General features: G+C 30.8%; 2 protein-coding genes across 5 annotated transcripts in view; both read left to right on the forward strand.

Annotated features, from left to right (window-relative positions):
• Positions 1-6,617, forward strand: part of LOC148309393 (uncharacterized) — a 121,501-nt gene extending 114,884 nt beyond the window's left edge. For all 4 annotated transcript variants that reach the window (XM_088260163.1, XM_088260165.1, XM_088260161.1 and 1 more), the window contains 5 exons: positions 211-433; positions 1,636-1,756; positions 2,778-2,932; positions 3,821-3,989; positions 5,522-6,617. In XM_088260163.1, the coding sequence (XP_088116289.1) occupies positions 211-433; positions 1,636-1,756; positions 2,778-2,932; positions 3,821-3,989; positions 5,522-5,698 (845 nt within the window). In that variant the 3' untranslated portion in view covers positions 5,699-6,617. The remainder of the gene's footprint in view (positions 1-210; positions 434-1,635; positions 1,757-2,777; positions 2,933-3,820; positions 3,990-5,521) is intronic.
• Positions 6,618-15,073: 8,456 nt separating this feature from the next.
• On the forward strand, positions 15,074-19,805 carry LOC148309394 (MD-2-related lipid-recognition protein-like). The gene is made up of 4 exons (XM_088260150.1): positions 15,074-15,263; positions 16,235-16,351; positions 18,342-18,511; positions 19,655-19,805. Exons 1-4 carry the CDS (start codon positions 15,173-15,175, stop codon positions 19,736-19,738), a joined length of 462 nt encoding a protein of 153 aa, XP_088116276.1. The 5' UTR covers positions 15,074-15,172; the 3' UTR covers positions 19,739-19,805.
• The last annotated feature ends 754 nt before the right edge of the window (positions 19,806-20,559 follow it).

The raw sequence follows: 20,559 nt of genomic DNA on the forward strand, positions 1-20,559 counted from the left end.
ACCCTATATTGGTCTGCTATTGAACATTCACGTTGAGATTTTTATTTTATCTCCTCCACTTCCACCCAGTCTTTCTTATCTATTTTCCTCCATCAAACCTTTAAATCTTTTCCATCCATATTTTGTTTTCCAGTCTTCTCTCTAGAACACATCCCATCTATCTGCCGATGTATGTGCTACAAAATCATATTCTTTTATAAATATTTTCAGTGTTTGGCCTTGAAACTGACATAACATCAACGACGACGAGAAGTCTGGACTTATCATCCATGTTGGACGGACAATCAGATAGTGATGTGTCAACCCAGGATGCCCGGGCTATACGGAGACAGCTTCAAGGTCTGGAGAACATGTATTGTGAAGTACTGAAGCTGTTGGGAGTGAGGAAACCTGCTAACCACGGGCTAGGGAAATACCAACCCTCAGATCCCAGGTAATATGTCACATATGATATGAAATATCATTTGTATTCATATTTTTAATATCTTACTTTTAAATTCTTAATCAGTCTTCATTATACCATCAAGACCCGTTATTTTATTGATTGTTGATTAAATAAAGGCAAGTTGATAAGCTCCAATTAGTCTTCAATGCCATAGCAGAATAAATAACCAGAATACCAAGGACACAAAATGCCGAACCCTCTTCTAGTGGAACGGAAGGTCTATTGAAGACAGTCAACAGTCCGGCTTCTCCTGAGGAATTTTACGTGGTTTTCTCCCAGTAATGAGCAAATGCTGAGAAGCTCCTGATTAGTCTACACTAGATTATTCCTCCTGTTTCCAATACAGATTAAAATAAAACATTTTTTTTACATAGAGGAAATAAAAATGTATTTAAAGATTTATAAATCACGTACATAATAAGCAAGGTAAATGATATATGCAACTCACAAAAAAATATGCTAAAATTTTCACACATCTCAGAACACCTAAAAAATGTTTACTGATTGAAGTGTCCAGAAAGAATAACTTTCAAACTTTGCTGGACAGCGTATAGGACAATTCACAGAATGGCACTGGTGTATAGCTTTGTTATCGTGACAGACAACTTTTCGATCAGCTAACACATCAGTTATGAGCAGACTATCTGAGCGTAAACTTTATCCCAATACAAATTTCAGTTATAGGGACTTCACCTTTGCTGGTCCTACAGCATGAAACAATTTACCTCCGAATCTGAGGTTTAACCAGAATTATGCCAAATTTCAATCGAAACCGAAGACCCACCTTTTTCGGATTTCTAATCTATAGTAACCAGATTAAATCCGAATTTTTGCATTCATTTTTAACTGTAGACTTTGATTGTATTGCATAACTATCTTCACATATATAAATATCAAATTATAAGAACGGACAACTGTAAAATTACTGTTGATTGTAAAGCACCCTTGAGGTGATTTCTCGCGAAAATAGCACTATTTATGTTAATCATACCACATTTATTATTTTAATTATAAGCTGATCAGTCCTGCGCTTAGTGGGATACAGATACCAAAAGTAATGAGTTCAGGATGAACAGGGTAATATTACTACCGAATGGGAGACTGTAATGATGTCTTACCATATACTGGTTTTCTTACTTGACGTTAAGATTATGATTTATTTTGTATAACTTATTACTTTAATTAAATAGACTATCTAAACGAAGGTATGGCAGTGTATCATCCCTTCCATCCAGTTCAGTGAGCAGCCGACCTGTTAGAGACAAGAGAAGAAATGCCACAGAACAGCGAAAGAAAGTTAATGATATTAAGGTTGGTTATGGACTTTTTTGGCCATTTTTAATGCTTTACTGTAATATTATCATACAATTTATTTATTTATTATTCTTCCAAATAAAAATTCCTTATTTTCCATTCCTCAAGTACGTATTTCATGTAATTGAAAGTGGTCAGAATTTGGAATAATTGGCGGGGATGTATGAAATGATGGATGAATATGGAAGGGGAAGAATATTTGCAAAGATAGTGTGGTGTGACTGGACAATGTGACATAATCAAGACTGCTTACAATACACATTAAGGCAGTATTGGCTATTAATTTTTTAAAATTCTATTCCACAAGTTTCTACAATTTACATCATTCAAATTCTGAAATACCTACATCACTAGTTTCATCTACCAAAATCTTAACCGACACCTTCGTTTTGACAAACGCACATTTGCTGATTTTTTTAAACAACTAATTCAAGTTATTTCAGCCTGATGACAGCAGGTGTCACTAGTATTAATATTTCCTATGATTTAATCAAAATAACCTTAAAATATGAGCTATGATGAGCAGTACTCGGTGTTTATTTTGTTTTTTTTTTTACTATCTAACTAACTAACCATCATGCCGCTTCCCCGTGGGGGTAGGTAGAAGGAATAGTATGCCACACCACTCTGTCTTTGCAAACATTTTTCAAAGCATCTCCTCATACATACCCGCCGATTAGATCCTGACCTGACCACTTTCAAGTCTTTGAAAAGAGTGATCATGCTTTGTTTTTCTCAGTCTATTTCTGCTTCTATTTCCAACTGCATTTGCCTCACAAATTTATTTTATTGTTTTCTTTCCTACTCATTCATTCCACGTACCAAAACCAACTAAACAATCCTTTTTTTAAATTTATAAATAAATAAATGTACACCAACTTACATATTCAGACAATCCACGCTTCTCTCAGCATTCCGGTTTTTCTATTTCAGTTGAGAGAAAATGTCTTTATTACACATTTTGTTTAAACATAACACAAAGGAATTATGAATCATTGTTTTTTGTTTTTGTTTTTAGGGTATCAACAAAAGGTTTCAGCGTCTTGAATCCCATGTGGTAACTTTAGCTCGTTCCGTGGCCCATCTCTCTAGTGAAATGAGAACTCAGCATCTCATGATACAGGAAATGGAAAATATCCGGGGAGAAATCACAGCATTAAGAAACCAACAGAGGTTTGTACATTCCAATAATAAAATATTGGGTTATGTAAAAAGAAAATCACTGCATGTCATTCTCATTTATTTATATCTATCTAATTTGAGTGAAACACAAAATATAAATATACTAAATCAATTCACTCTATACTCACTTAATATACAATACAAAAAAAATAAATTATATCAGACATTCTAAGCTTTTACAGAGACTTGAAGAGAGGATACCGCAATAAAAAAAAAAATTAAAAGCTCACCTCTCTTGGCTTTTTTTTGTTTTGACTATTATCATTTGAAGATTTTAGGTTTTTTGCCTTAGGAAAGGCAATTGTTCATCAATAATGTCAAATGCATGAGATGTCAATATTATAAGTGTCACAACTTGATATGAAACATCTATCATCCCTCTTTTATATGGAAGAAGATAGAATGACCTGGCATTTGGCTGGCTTAAACGATCACTTTATACACTTGTGTAACGTTTACCGTTTTGCCCATTATTGAACATCCATATTGCATTAATTCTTGAAACCTGTATATATACAATATATATTTTTTTCAAATTAATTAAATATGTTCTTCAAAGTGGTATGGATATGTGGAGCGAATGGATAACAAGACAATGACTAAGAAAGTATATTTGGTGAATGTGAACATGAGAGCTGAAGGAGGACGACTGAAAAATTGCACGACTAGATCAATCAAAAGGTAAAATCTGGTGGTGTCAAAAGTCTACTTAATCGAAGGGCATGTATGCTAGATGTATGGATGTGAAGAAAGCTAGGAGTGTATGTCAGGACAGAAGAGTATGGTGTTCCATCTCTGCCTACCTCTACAGAGAAATGGCGCAATGGTAGTATCGCTAGTAATTTTAAAATGTTTTGTATAAATCCTATTCTGTTTCAGATCCCAATCAATGCCCCGCATGGATACCAGTTACTGTCCTGCCAGTAATGGGTTCGGCGGGATGGATGCCAACAGTTTAGCTAATCCCAGTAGAGTGAAAAAACTTACCAAGTTCTTTGGAGATGAGCCACCATTACTGCGAATGTTTTTGAAGAAACTAGGATATGAGGTAAGTTACATTTTCATATCTTCTTCTTTCCATGTTCACTCCCTAGGTGGAGCATATGGCCAACACGAGACGTCTCCAAGTCACTCTGTCACGCGCTATCTCCTTGGCTTCCTCTCAGGTCAGTCCAGCGTCTCGAAGTTCCACTGAGTATAGTCGGTGAATAGTCGTCAGCGGCCTTCCGGGGCGCCGGAATCCTCGGGGTTGGAAGAAGAGACATAAGGGGTTGATGCACTCAGGTGGCATTCTAAAGAGATGTCCCAACCATGTCCACCTTCTCCTCTTTAGGTTTTCCTCCACTTTCAGTATGAGAGGCTGTTGAGTTCTTCTCCTCACATCGTCATTCCTGACGAAGTCATACCATTTTATACCCAGTATTCGCCTCAGGCACCTATTTTCAAAAAAAATCATATATAACTCCATTTAATTTCCAACTTTCATACACAGCCATGGCATAGGATCACCTCTAAGAGTATGTCAATGGATTCACTAATAAAAATACTTTCAACAATTAATTCGGCAGTCACTTTGTGGTAAAATCTATCTATTTTTAATTTAAATTCGACTTTCGAAACAGTGGTATTTACTAAGTAAAACTTAAATTTAAAACAAAAATACTCTCTGACCAAATTTTATGTACCAAATAATGTCAAAAATTTCATTTCAATCAGCGCATAAACCTGCAATATCTCTGGTCTCAAGTCTGACCAATTTTACAAGGCTTTCTAAATTTCATTGACTGGCTTAAGTGATTACTTAATACACTGTATATGAATGGTGAATGTTACACATGCATTAATTTATGGCTTATGTGAATGGTGAATGTTACACAGTATATGAAGATATCACTTATGTTAGTAGTGAATTTACCTTCACCGTGTAATGGTCATGTTGGGATACTGCGCTGAAGATTCTCAGAGTCGTCAAAATAAAAATAAGTGATTTTTCAATGTAATATTTATATAATATGTTCTACCCCAACCTGAAGCGCGGAACTGATCACTTTTCCTTTACTTACATAACAATCAAGTCAACACTGCTTCTTTATGATGCAGTGCCCTATGCACCATTGGCTGCAGATAAGGGTTAGCAAGGTATAAAGTTATAACTTAAACCAAACAATGATAATTGCTGTAAGCCTTGGAAATGCCCAGAGCATTATATTTTTATCCTAATATACTGTAGAACGGGGCTACTTGAATTTTGATGTGTTACTTGAGCCCAGTACAAAAAAATATTTAGATCTGTATTTGGTCAACAATAATGACACTTATTGTCACGATACGTTCATTATTGTAGACCAAATACAGATTTAAATCTCTTTTTTGTACTGGGCTCAAGTAACACATCAAAGTTCAAGTAGCCCCGTTCTACGGTAGTTCTTTACCTTTGCTGAATTATCAATTAATCTTGATGATAAAGCATGTTGGATATTCTAAAAATGTTCCCATTGGGTCTTTAAAAAAAATTACTACTTTATGTCAATATAAATATAGATTTCAAAAATATTAATGTCATGTTTCATTTATTTTTAGAAATATGCTCCGCTTTTGGAAAAAGAGCGAGTCGGCGCTGCTGAACTACCATTCCTGGGTGAAGAAAGACTTCGGACCTTAGGAGTTCCTTTAGGACCGAGACTTCGGATCCTTCATGAAGCCCGATTAGCCCTTCCCCCTACAAATACCTCACACACTACTCTTTGCATAGTTTAATCTTCATCTGTCGTTGTATATTGTAAGAATAGCAGAAACAATAGGATATAATCACATTAAACTAGCAAACAAAATGTAATAAATAATCACAAAATTATAGATTCTACCCTAATTATATGAACATCGAAAATTCCTTTACTTTATTTTTAGTCATGATGAAATTAAGTGTAGTAATTATTGCAACTGACAACCGTACTAGAGGTGCAAGTCTCAATTTCCAGGGGAATAAAAATAAATAAAACAGATTTTTCACTCTTACGTATTTTTTTAAAATAATTGTACTTGACTATGTATTACTCAGTCTGGTGAAATTTAAAAGAATGTAAACAGTATTTACATTTTTATTTATATAGATATACAAAAACGACCATATTCCTTTTACTTTAGAATACTTTTTTACATAGGTACCTAATTCTTTTCATGGTATCCCATAGAACAGATCTACAGTATGAATGGGACATCAGTGTATACTGATGCATGTTCGAGATAAATAAAATAAAATGTGATTCTTCTTCATCGTACATATAATTAAATTTCAGTTTAATCAGAGTAATTATTTTTAAAAACGTACTGTTGTAGTTAATAATTTTAAACAAATAAAATGAATGTTTTCATATTATTTCAAACCCTGTACATATTATTTATTAAAGCGTAAATGATACCTTTTTAATATACATGTTAGTACAAGTATGTATGTAATATATTGAAATAAAGTGTTCGGATGAAACAGTGTATTTAATAGGTTTAACTTTGCAAAAAACCACATTACACAATTGTTCATAACTGTTTTTTCGGAGGCAAATGTCATTTGTATATGAAAAATATAATATAGTCGATTCCGCTTAATTGGGGCACAATGGGATCGAAATATTTTATCCAACTAACCAAAGCAAACGTAAAATTGAACAAATTGATTTGAATATATATATATATATATATATATATATATATATATATATATATATATATATATATATATATATATATAAATAACATATTTTTAAAATAAATACAAAAACAATAGTACTATAACAAATGAAATTTGCTTGCTACTGAGAGTAACAAACTATAAATTTTATTGCATTTCATTTAGAAAACTGCTTATTTTTATTGACCCTTTGGCATGGATTCTATTTCTTAAGATTTGGGCCAAATAAGTGGCCCTCCCAATACACCAGTGGTCCAATTATCAGAATTTACTCTATTTTATTTCTGAAAAAAAACAAAGATTTAAAGTAAAATAATTTTCAGGAACTGCACCTCATTATATAGTTCTAAACTATAATTAAACATATGAATGTAATAGACGATAATAAAACATATGCGTGTATACAGTAGTCCTTTTAGTATTTTATTTGTAAAATCTGCATGGTAACTGCTGATGAATAACTTTAATTTCACAAATATAAATAAATTGCTATCAAATGTTATAAAAAGTTTAACCGAGAAAACCAGAGTTCATTGCATAATTAATTAAAACATAATTATGTTAATCATATCTCAGTTGGTTTAATATACATTTTATTAATAAATTCCTAAAAGTAATCATTTTATTATGTGCATAGCTGTACAAAAATTTAATTAGATTACACAATTTTTTAAATTGACTGACCAAAGATATGATGCAATATTTTTTTAGTGTCGAGTTTAAGATTTTTTAATATACTAAACCTCGATATAGCAAGATAATCAAGAAAACACACCAATTGAAAAATAGTAAAAAGGAAGTTAGATTTGTTAGTATTTTAATCATCTTTTTATTTAATCTGTTTATCAAAGTACATACATATTTGGTTTTAAATGTTGTTAATCACAATTATCTTATAAGTTAATATAAAAACTATTTAAAAATCGAGTAATATTTGTTTTAAAATATAAACTAATAAGTCAATATTGTAGGAAGTCATCTCTCTACGACAAGTTATTGTGTTTCTCTAAGTACAATTGAATTTTTTTTATTATTTTAAATTCATTATTTTTCTGATGATATTCCGATAACCCCCTTCACTTCATTCAATATTAAATGATAAAATATAAAAGAGATGATGTGTACTTTTATTACAAAAAAATACTGACTTCAGAGGTTTTGAACTATTTCATTATATTTATAATAAATTTAACAATGATCACTTGAAAATATAACAATACACATATATTAACCACTCTATCTTCGGGTTATTTTCAGACATATTTTTTATAAACAAGCAAAAAAATCACAACGTTTGTTGTCACAAAATATCGTCAGGTATGAAACCTGACAAAAATTTGTCAATGTATCCGGTACGCATGAAATATTTTTGGAACAGATATCTTTTTGGGTTAAGATAATCCGCGTGTATCACGTACGTTCATATGTGTAGGGGGGTTCAATAATAAAAAATCCTAGATGATTTCATTTCAGCTTTATTTCATGCCAGTTAATAGTTTTTTACACTCCAATTGAAATTTTTCAAATGTTGGACAAAAAAAACTAATTTTTAAAAAGTTTTTTTTGGATGATATAGTTTTTTTTACATACAAAACTCTCGATAGTATAGTGGTCAGTTTCCCTGCCCATGGACTGTTGGACTGGGAGACTGAGATTCGGTTCCCTGCCTGGGAGGATATTTTTTAAAACACCTTTAGGCAGTATTCGATGATAATGGCGATATATAAATTATCCAAAATTATAATAAATATCACTATTTAATCATTACACCTATCTTCTAACTATAATTATTATTATGGATTCAATATCTGTTTTTCCAGAAAATTTTACTCCTGGGATACTGACATGCATCTGTCCCTACATAACTTTTGTGGTCTTCCGGGGAGGTGATGACCTAGTGGTATTTCATTTAGCGCGATGTTCGGGATTCTAGACATGTCTATTATTTATTGTTACTGCAGACAGTTGGTAGAATTCTTTATTGAATTGTTGGGTAATATATCCAAAATTAAACAAGATTTATTGGATTGAATTCTACATTTATTTATGTATATGTTAATATGTGACGCGTTTCGTCTTATTAAGACATTATCCAACACATAATGTCTTAATAAGACGAAACGCGTCACATATTAACATATACATAAATAAATGTAGAATTCAATCCAATAAACCTTGTTTAATTTTGGATATATTACCCAACAATGTCTATTGTATCCACATAGTCCATCTAAAATCTTCTTCTGTTTTTGCTCCATCAGATCATATCTTCAGTTTTACAGGTCTGACTGATCTTTATTTCGTACACTTTCCCTGTTATGGCTCTTAAGATCTTCATTTCAGATGTTCTGAGCAGAGCACCATTAAACTTCATTTAGATGCTGCCTACCAATCTGAGTAAAATCTATTACCTGTAGCATGTTGATTTGATGTATTGTACATAATTTATATTTATGTTTTTAGTACCTATAAGTATGCCTGTACACATTTATTTTAATCCATATTAGTTTAGTAATATTATTGTGCTCATATTAACTACACACTTTGCATCACATATTTAACGTAAAAAACAAAATATGTGTAATATTTTTGAATAGATATAATAATATTAAATTTGAAATCCAAATAATTTTTAAATAATTTATCTGTAAGTAATTCAATGTAAAAATAAATAATGTATTTAAAAATATCGAATGTATGTTAGCTTATTCTTTAGTTGTTAGAACATTTTTTATACTCATTGTATTTTTAATAAATAAAAGGTGTCATTGTACCAAATATTCAACTGTTTTCATTAAATTACACTATTAATTAACTAACCATCACGCTGCTTCTGTGAGGGTAGACAGAGAGAATAGAACTCCACACCAATCTGTATTTGCAATCAATATCACTTCCTTATTCATGTAACTCCTCATACATACCCGCCGATTATTCCGACTCCTGATCTGACTACTTTCAAGCATTTGAAATACTTGATCATGCCAAGTTTCCCCGTGTCATCCTCTGCTTCTATTACTAACCACACTTGTCTCATTTTTTAATGTTCTTCAATTCACATGCCCAAACCATGTCAACACACTTTTTTAATTAAATCCCTTATCCGCACCCCAATGGTGCATAGGGCACTGCATTACATAAACACAGTGTTATCTTAATCGTTAACACACGAAGGAAAGGTGATCAGCCCTCCGCTACAGGTACCAGTCCAGGGTAATATTGAATAAATATGAAAAAATCGCTTATATTTATTTGACCCCCCCCTGGGAATCGAACCCGGGACCTCCATAACGGTAGCCAAGCGTGCTGACCATTACACTAGGGAGGCAGACTGCCAACACACATTTACTTATTTATATTGATAATGCTTATCTCAGCCTTGCATTCTTTCCTTATGTCTTCATTCCAACATCTATAATGCATCATTTTGCCGAGCATCTATCAGAGAGATTGCATTTCAACTGCATATTTAGTCTACTTTCAACCTTCTTTTACCAATTGGTTTTTTTTTCCATGTGAGATTACCCAAATTATTTTACATACTACAACGCCTAAAATATAATCATGATTTTAATGTTTTTTTAGACTTACTTATCCAAAAGTCTTTGTTCATACATTCTACTCCACTGTGTTTTAATTGAGATTTCATTGATATCTTAACAAAGATGAAGAAGTCTACTGAGATGGAAATATGAAAGTTTACTTATCAATTTTATTTATCTTACTGTACATTTTACGTTCTTATTGACATTATGATTGCATTTATGGAAAATGATTGCCAAAAATTACTAATATCAGTCATACTCATTTTGTCAATAGAAAAATATTTACATTATAATATTATCAAGTATTATTTAAAAACAAACAGTTTGGAACTTCTTGATTTTCGAGGTCCTATTGAAAATAAAATTAGTTTATTATCATATTGTAACTTTGCACTCAACATACTCACTTTGCACCGAACGTCCTTACTTTGTACTGAACGTCCTGACTTTGCACCCAATGAAGATTGGTGAGTACACACTGATATTAGAAATATTACTTAACGTTTTGTTTTTATTGTACTCCATTACAGATAACATATTAGAGGTATCCAAAAAAATAACATATTTTTTTATTAAATTTTAAATTGATTATATTTCTGTTGACATTAATTTTGACTTGATTTATTGATGGACATTTAATTTCACGCAAGAGTAGGTATTATTTTTGGTTCCTAACAAGCTGTGACCGGTCAAGCGTTGCTATGGCTCATTCTGATTAAATGGAACAGAAAGAAATAGAAAGCACACATTTCTTATATGTTTTATTACATAATACTATCTCGGCCTTGCATTCTTTCATTATTTTCTTATTCGAACATCCATTATATATTATTTCTCCGCACAATTATTTAAGAGATCGTATTTTGCAGCATTCTGTCATCTTTCATCCTTCTTTTTCCAACTCTATACAATGCTTCACATACATTATTAGGGTAAGGGTCCCGATAAAGTAATTTTTTTTTTAAATATATGTTGGAAACTTATATATCTTTGATGAGATGTCAAAAAATAATATAAAAATAACTCCTATAATGGAGATAATCCAGATTTGTGAACAAGTATTTGGACACACTCAAAATGTTGTATGTTGGAAACAATTATATATTCCCAAAAATTGTATAAAATAAGAACAGATTCCTTCTCCCCCTCCTGTCCCCTGAATGAATCACTTGAAGAATGTCCTGAAATGTAATTACATTTTCAGCCATCATTATCAAAATGTTGAAAGAAACTTCGTATTAATGATGTCGATTTGTAATTAAATATGTGATTGATTAAATAAAAAAGGCACAATTTTCCTATTTTTAAAGAATTAAAGCTTCAACTAAAAAATCATTGCTTACAATAATCATCGCAACAAATAACAATAGATTTTCAAAACAATTCGTCACTCAAATGATTTGTTCATATCGCTCACTCCTTTCAAGAACGTCATAAATCAAAAATCGTCAATTTTCAGTCGTGCATGTTTTCGGAATGCTTAGAAAATGTACTATATCCCAGCAAAAGAGGCATATTTTAAACTTAATATTTACCCGCTAAAAGGCAGAAAGTGTTGTTTTTTAATTTTGAAGAAAACGTATTGTTTTATTATTTTTTGAAATATACTAAATGTTTTTCAAATGGAGAAAGAACCTTCAGTTTTTGCCTAAAAAGATCTCTTGCACAGTAAAAAGATCAATAAATGGCTTCATATTTATTTTTAATACATTGTATTATATTTTTAAACTTTAAAAACGTTCTCCTGAAAAATCAAGTTTTTTGATTTATGACGTTCTTGAAAGGAGTGAGCGATATTAGAAAAAAAAGGCTGGTAAGATTGGTGCAATAAAAATATGCTCTTAACTCATAAAAATGCCTAATTATGACATTTATTATATTTCTTAATTTAAGTGATTATATTTTCAATTAATTCTATTTATAAATCCTTTATCCTAAATCTTGGTAAATGTTTAAAGAATCTAATTCATAATTTTACTGAGAATGGATTTTGTTGTATATGAAAATAAATTACTTAGGGACTTTCCCTTCTAAAATTTTGTATGCTTGCACGTTAGCTAAAACTTATCGATAAACATTGTTAAAACAAATTATTGATATCCGGGTCGTGATGTCAAGTGATGATAAAACTGAAGTTTTACTTTTTTTCTATTAAATTAGTTTACTTTATTGACTTACTAGACTAGCTCACAACTACAATATACAACATTTTGAGTGTGTCCAAATACTTGTTCACTAATATACTAATATAAGAGTTCTAATACTAATATACCTAATATAAGAGTTTCTCAGATATAATATAAGAGTTTTTATTAGGACCTCACATACTAATAAAAAGCTTCTTTACATCTAACCAATAGATGTCTGTAGTGAAGTTCTAGTAATTCAAGAACAAGGTTTCTAATTTGGTTCATATATATAGAACTTCCAAGAATTTGAGTAGCGTGGTTGTCAATAATGGGTAGAATTGGTGAATGTTACACGTGTGTAAAGTGATCACTTAAACCAGCTTATGACGGTCGTCAGCCTCGTAAATGCCCAGACTTCCATATTCTTCTTCATCTTTGATGAGATGTCATAAAATAATACTACAATATACAATAGTTATTACCATTGTTTATTTAAGTTTTGTACTGACATTTCTTAGTGGAACTGCATTTTATACAATAAAATAACATCAAAGATGAAGAAAAATATGTTCTGGGCATTTGCGGCATTTTCTTCTTCATCTTTGATGAGATGTAAAAAAAAAATAATATAAAAATAGCTCCTATAATTGGAGATAATCCAGATTTGTGAACAAGTATTTGGACACAAATCAAAATGTTGTTAATAAAATAGTAACTGTGATTTTTTCCACGTGAATTTTATTTGACCAGCAACCGGGTTTCATCGTAACCGACATCATCAGACTGGTGATATCGGTTACGACGAAACCCGGTTGCTGGTCAAATTAAATTCGTGTGGAAAAAATTACATAGTTGTTATTTTATTATATAGCTTATATAAGCTTTGGTAATGAGTTGACAATGAAATTTGAATAACTCGTTTAGATTCAATTCAGTTTTTTTTTCATTTCGATAAAAATTTCTTTGATGTGTGTATTTATTTAAATTTTCAAGGAGAGTCAAAGTATATTTTCGTTCAAATATTTATTTACCTTTAGCCTTGTACTTACTTGTATCTTAACTAATTTAACTGATCACCTGGCCTTCACATAACTATCGATTGAATAAATATTACATCAGCTTAATGTAGTGCCCTATTCGCTATTGGGTGCGTATGAGAGAGAAGAAGATATTTAAGAAATCAAGTCAAGATTTCGATATTATTATCCTCTCTGAATGCAGAATAAAACTTCATGCATTTATCCCCAAAAGGGGTGTTAATAAGTGGATAATAGAAGTGCCCGGATCTGAAATAGATCGCATCATTTAAATAATTTTTGTAAAATGTGCCCTCGGCACGAGAAAACTCGGTGAGGGCACATTATTGCCAGGGAAGAGACGAAAATAGTTAGTAAAGACAGAGTGATGTAGAATTATATTTTATCTGCTAACCCCTTTAACTCAATGGTTAGTTTGTTGGCTAGTTTATAAATCTCTAAAGTTTGATTAATGGAAGAAACGGTTTTTTTTCTAAAAATTAAAAAGTTTCGAGGACATAAAAGATAGAACAGAAAATTTTCAGTCAAAATTTGCATATAATTCGTTTGTCTCCTTCATTTTTAATTATATATTTATTTTTAAAACATATTATAAACATAAATCATATATATAATATTCCTAATGAGTATGTTATTTATTGTTTCGGCATTAACTTTGTGGTAAAACATGTTACAATGATTAAAGAAAACACTTCGTTTTTTACCACTTGAGTTTTATTATAGACTACATGTTTCAGAAGTTAAACTTCCATCATTCAGGTCTGTATAATAACTCATGTTATTATACAGACCTGAATGATGGAAGTTTAACTTCTGAAACATGTAGTCTATAATAAAACTCAAGTGGTAAAAAACGAAGTGTTTTCTTTAATCATTCCTAATGAGTAATTATCATTTCTCATTTTGTAACATGGGATTAAGGTTAACAAGACTTGAAACACAAATAAGACAGTTAAACAAAAATAAACAACTGACACAGGGCAAAATATAAAATATAAAACAATAAACGGGTATAGTTAATATCCAGATCAATCAGAACCTAAAATCTGGCGGTGTCAAAAGTCTGCGTAATCGGAGGGCATGTATGACTAGATGTATGGATGTGAAGGAGGCGAGGAGTTTATGTCAGGACAGAAAAGTGTGGCGGTCCATCCTCTCTGCCTACCCATGCGCAGAAACGGCGTGATGGTAGTTGTAGTAGTAGTAGTAGTAGTAGTTAATATCCATTTAATAATAATAATAATAAATCCCTTACCGCACCCCAATGGTGCATAGGGCACTGCTTCATATAAACGCAGTGTTATCTCGATCGATTACACATGAAGGAAAGGTGATCAGTCCTCCACTTCGGGTACCAGTCCAGTGTAATATTGAATAAATATTAGAGTGAAAAAATCACTTGTATTTTTTAAACCTCCCTGGGAATCGAACCCGGGACCTCCAGAACGGTAGCCGAGCATGCTGACACTACGGAGGCGGACGCCTCCATTTACTATACCCAATTATTTTGTGATCAATTAATCCTCAACATTTCTTGAGACGGTAATCAAGAATAACGTTTTTTTAGAATGTTTACGTTAATCACACGACCCTTTGTACCGAGAAATTGAGAAATTGACCGATTCGCTCAGTTATAAGTATTCTCCTTATCGCTTAGCACTTGAACCCGAACGAGTATCCACATTCACGGAACAATTATCGGAATGTCCGAAGAGTATACGAATCCCCAAGCCACAGGGCAATTGGTCAGTGACCGTACGACGAGCCAAACGTCTGAAAACACGGGTGACATCAATTATTTTTATACAGTATTTTAGATTAATTTTCTCTAAATAATGAATTCCTGGTTCTTTTTGTGCTGTTTTCTGGTTTTGGGAGAAGTCGCGATCGGAGAAGATGTCAAATTTCAACTATGCCCTGGAGAAGGTATAAATAATAATAAAAATCTACCCACAATATAAAATTTAATTATTAAGGAATATAGCAACAAATTTAGAAATTGTTGAAACTTTTGATGAAATCTTTTCAAATAGTATTTTTATGTATTTTATATTCGTTTAAATAATCATTTATTTTTACGTTCTTTCTTTATGACGAAAATCAAGAATTGAGGATATATATATATATATATATATATATATATATATATATATATATATATATATATATATATATATATATATATATATATATATATATATATATATATATATAAATATATATATATATTTATATATATATATAAATATATATATATATATATATATATATATATATATATATATATATATATATATATATATATATATATATATATATATATATATATATATATATATATATACATATATATATTTAATAATAAATGTCGACGACCTATGACTATTTAAGTCATTTCTGAAAATATTTCAGCACTTTATATGTCATTATGGTTTAAAAACCATTAAATGTGGTTAATATGGCTCAAATTAAACTTCACCACTAATATGCTGAAGCTTAATTTGAGCCATATTTAGACAAACCCCCATTTGAATCTGACGCTTACAGATTTTACCGAATATGATAAATTAATAAATCATGTATACAACGACAACAAGACATCAAAATATTTTATTAATGTATTTTTTTCTTGCCCTGTTTTAATTCAATTTGATTTTCCGATACTGCAAGGTACGTGGGAAATTTCCCATTCAATCACTTGAAATTTTTATTTTAGGATCTGTCATAGGATTTAGAATCCTGTTTTACAACAGAGACCGATTTTTAGACTTCTTTGACTATCTGTTGAGATTTTCACAAAAGCGTTTCTAGTATCAGGATCTTTCAATTGATCGTTGCAAATTTGAAAGATCATTTGCAGTAGATATTTGTGATTGAATAATGTAATTTGTTTACAGAAACGAAGTGTGAAATCAACAATGTTAACATAAACCCCTGTAAAGAGGCTTCTACTGATGCACCCTGTCGACTTAAAAAGGGTAAAACTGCCGCCATATCATTTGATTTCACTCCAGGTAATTACCATTTTTTTATTTATTAAAATTAAAAATACAAATACAAGTACATAAAATATAATAATTCTCGTAAAACTTTTGATTTTTTAAACTTCTTGTACAATGATGGACTTGTTGCTGTAAAATACTATCTTCTATCCAGCCAAAAGAACTAGTATGCGTGGTTAAGGTTTGTACCCTTAAGATCTTTTCATTTTTAATTTCAATTAAAAGATGTAATATGATATGCATTTATTAGAATAAAAAGAGAAGGTAATGTATTTCTACAATATATATATATATATATATATATATATATATATATATATATATATATATATATATATATATATATATATATATATATATATATATATATATATATACATATATATATATATATATATATACATATACATATATATATATATATATATATATATATATATATATATATATATATATATATGTGTATATATATATATATATATATATATATATATATATATATATATATATATATATATAAAATTATATATTTTTTCAACCCTAATCCGGGTAATGCAAGTCTAACACACGAACGAATTTGGAATTGTAAACTGTTTTATGAATTTTTCACTTAATTCATTATTAATTATCGCGTTTTTCAACGATTACTGTAATGCAAAACTAAATGATAATAAATAATTATATATAAATGTATATACATCCGCCAAATAGTGGAATGGACACAACTTTATTACTTAAGTATGTTTAATAATTATTGTATCCGATTTTTTTCCATCACGATTATCCATTTTCTAACTCTTCTGAAAAAATCATATTAATTTAGTGGTTACAAAATTGGGTCAGTATAAATTTGTAAATATTTCACTATCAATTTGTGTTCATATCGCCCGCACTCTTTTGATATACCCCTAAAACATGGTAAATAATATTATTTGTCAACGATTTATCTATATCGAGTTTCATGAACCCAAATATTGGAGTGCCCGATTTAATTTGTAAATATCGTATGAAATTACAGTCGGGCCAAAGGTTAAGTGCTCTAATTATATATAATGTATGAATATCAAAATAAATACGTCCGCACTGTAACAAGACAATTTGATAAAAGTTGAGGTAGAAATAAATGATTGATTTGTGAAACGTTAATGGAAGCTTTATGTTTCCAAAATAGTTTGCATAAAAATTAATTTAATTATGTTTTTTGGTCTCACCTTAAACTTTACAAACTTGGTTTATATCTGTTGGAACTTATTGTTTATTTTCTTTACCCACAATGTGTATCTCATAAGCAAAACTGATCACCTTGCATCGGTTGAAGTCACCATAGGATGATATAGGGGTCAGAAAGAAGAAGTACCTATCTCAATTTATCACACGTCATGTTTTAGATATCTCGAAATGTGTTTAACAGTAAAAGATAAAAAAAGACAACGAAGATAGTAAAAGTATATTAAAACACATCCCTCAAACGCTACTTATCATCAATACAGTACATCGTATGACTTATGACTTATTAAGTGGAAAAAAATTCTACAACCATTTTTTATGTCAAATTCTTTCACCTTTGCCTTTTAGTTAACTGTTTGAAATTTAATTTTTAAACCTTACAAAAAATACTGTCATCTATCGTTTAAGCTTTTTTCATGTTTCTTGGACGATTATAGAAGTAACTAATTTTTGACTTATTGTCGTAAAAAAATCTCGTTCAATAAAACATTTCAGGATACGTTTGCATTTTTTCCGTAAAATATTTCTTGAGTGTATTAAACTAAAAACTACCCTTACCAATCGCTTAAGCTGATTAAAAAATTTTGAACAATTTTAGAAAAAACTAATGTTGTACTTAACGTCCACTTAATGTCGTACTTAAATCCACGAATCGGGATTCGTTTGCATTATGTTTTAGTACATATTTCCTGAGTGCTATAAGTGACAGTAATTAACTAGAGAAAATAATGATTTTGTTTAACACAGGCATTAATATAGGGTGGTCTTCTTTCAGGATTTTCTGGCCAGCAAATCAGCCAAGGAGTATATTTGACTGGGGGAATATTGGACATACCATTCCCGACAGTTGGTGCCGACGCCTGTAACAATCTCAAATGTCCAGTCTCATCGGGAGCAAAGACTTCATATTCCTATGATCTCGTCGTTGACAAAAATCACCCAACCGTAAGTTTCTTGAAAAAAATTACGTCGAAATTTTGAAAAGAGTCTGAAAAAATTACATCTTCAAATACATCTCTCATGACTTTCAAAACGTGAAAAATGACTATTTTTTCATTGGAATCCTAATATCATTATTCCTTGGTATCGTAGAACAGGGCTACTTGAACTTTGATGTGTTACTTAAGCCCAGTACAAAAATATTTAAATCTGTATTTGGTCTACAATATTGAGGGTATCGACATGATTCATTGTTTCCCTGACAAGCGACACTTATTGTCACGATACTTCGATCGATACCACGATCTAATTTTTTTTTGTACTGGGCTCAAGTAACACATCAAAGTTCAAGTAGTCCCGTTCTATGGTACGTATTTCCTCTCCCTCTCTCCCCTCAACTCTCTAGAATATCATTCGAAAATTTATGCTCAGTATATTTTTTTTTCAAAAATACATTTTGGGTAAATTGCATAGGCGGGGAGAGAGGCGCATATTAATATCTAACCTGCTTTACTTTGGAACAGGATTGAGGAACCTTTTCATTTCTAATGACACATTCATTTATCTGATTTAACAGACACCCCCTCCCCCCCTTGTAAACCAAATACTTTGAACTCAATGAAAATAGATAAAACGTAATTTTAAAACAACTTTAAGAAAAAATACACCTAAAGATTAAATTTCATATTTATTGTGATAAGAGTTTTACATATGTATATTATACAATCTATCAACTACTTTACGGGCTTAGCGGACACAAACATGCTAAAACTGATTTTATACATATTTCATCAAACCCTTATCCACACCCGATGGTGCATAGGGCACTACATCACATAAACGCAGTTATCTTGATCGTAATCACGTGAAGGAAAGATGATCAGCCCTCCTTTATTTGACTCCCCTTTGCAATCGAACCCTGGACCTCCAGCACGGTAGAATGTCCTGACCATTACACTACGGAGGCGATCAAAAATATGTGCAGATATTTTAAAAAATAATTGTCACAAGTCAAAAGGCCGTATCCGAGCAGCCTAGATAGTGCATACAGCTTAAAGTCCGCTAGTTTCCTACCCCTGCCATCTGATTTAAATCCTATATTGGTACAAAATGTTTTATTGATTCTCATCATTTTTGTATCTGTTTCAGGGAGTCTATGACGTCAAATGGAAGGTATGGAATGAACAGAACGAACAATGCTGCTTCATTATCGTAATAAAATTAGTTCGTTAAAAATCCGACATACTAGATAATAATTATTGTATTTATAAGAATTTTAATAAAGTCATAATGTTACCAATCTTCCAGCTTATTATTTAATGCTAGTTTTGGAACAGCAATCCTCCCACCAGCAGGTATATAAAATTTAAAACCCCATGAACTTAATTTTAAATCCCGTAAACTTTAGTTCACCATGCATTATACATATCGCTCAATCCTTTCAACAACGTCATATTTCAAAAATCGTCAATTTTCAGTTGTACGTTTTTTCGGAATGCCCAGAAAATGTACTATATCCCAGCAAAAGCGGCATATTTTTAACATTATATTTTCTCGCTACAAGGCAGAAAGTGTTGTTTTTGCATTTTGCAGAAAAGGTATTGTTTAATTATTGGTTTAAATATACTAAATATTTTTCAAATGGAGAAAAAACATTCAAGTTTTACCTAAAAAGATCTGTTGCACAGTAAAAAGTTCAACAAGTAGCTTGATATTTATTTTTAATACATTGTATTATATTTTTTAACTTTAAAAACGTTCTCCTGAAAAATCAAGTTTTTTTTATTTATGACGTTGTTGAAAGGAGTGAGCGACATGGCACTGGATGAAATTAATTATTGTACAAATATTCAAACAAAGCGCCTTCAACATTTTAGTTCTGACTACTGCCGCTAGATCACCGCATATCAGCGAATTGTATACCTGATAAATTTAAAACAATCCAACTTTTTCCAACAAATGCTACTCATTTTATTTTTAAAAAGAACCGCTCATCATTATGAACTGAATTTATTATGGTAGTTATGAAGGTAATTTTTTGGCATAGTGTCTAC

This window comes from Brachycentrus maculatus, unplaced genomic scaffold (assembly GCF_059751285.1).
Source record: "Brachycentrus maculatus isolate JH-2025_06_01 unplaced genomic scaffold, ASM5975128v1 h1tg000125l, whole genome shotgun sequence".
In the NCBI taxonomy this organism is placed as follows: domain Eukaryota; kingdom Metazoa; phylum Arthropoda; class Insecta; order Trichoptera; family Brachycentridae; genus Brachycentrus; species Brachycentrus maculatus.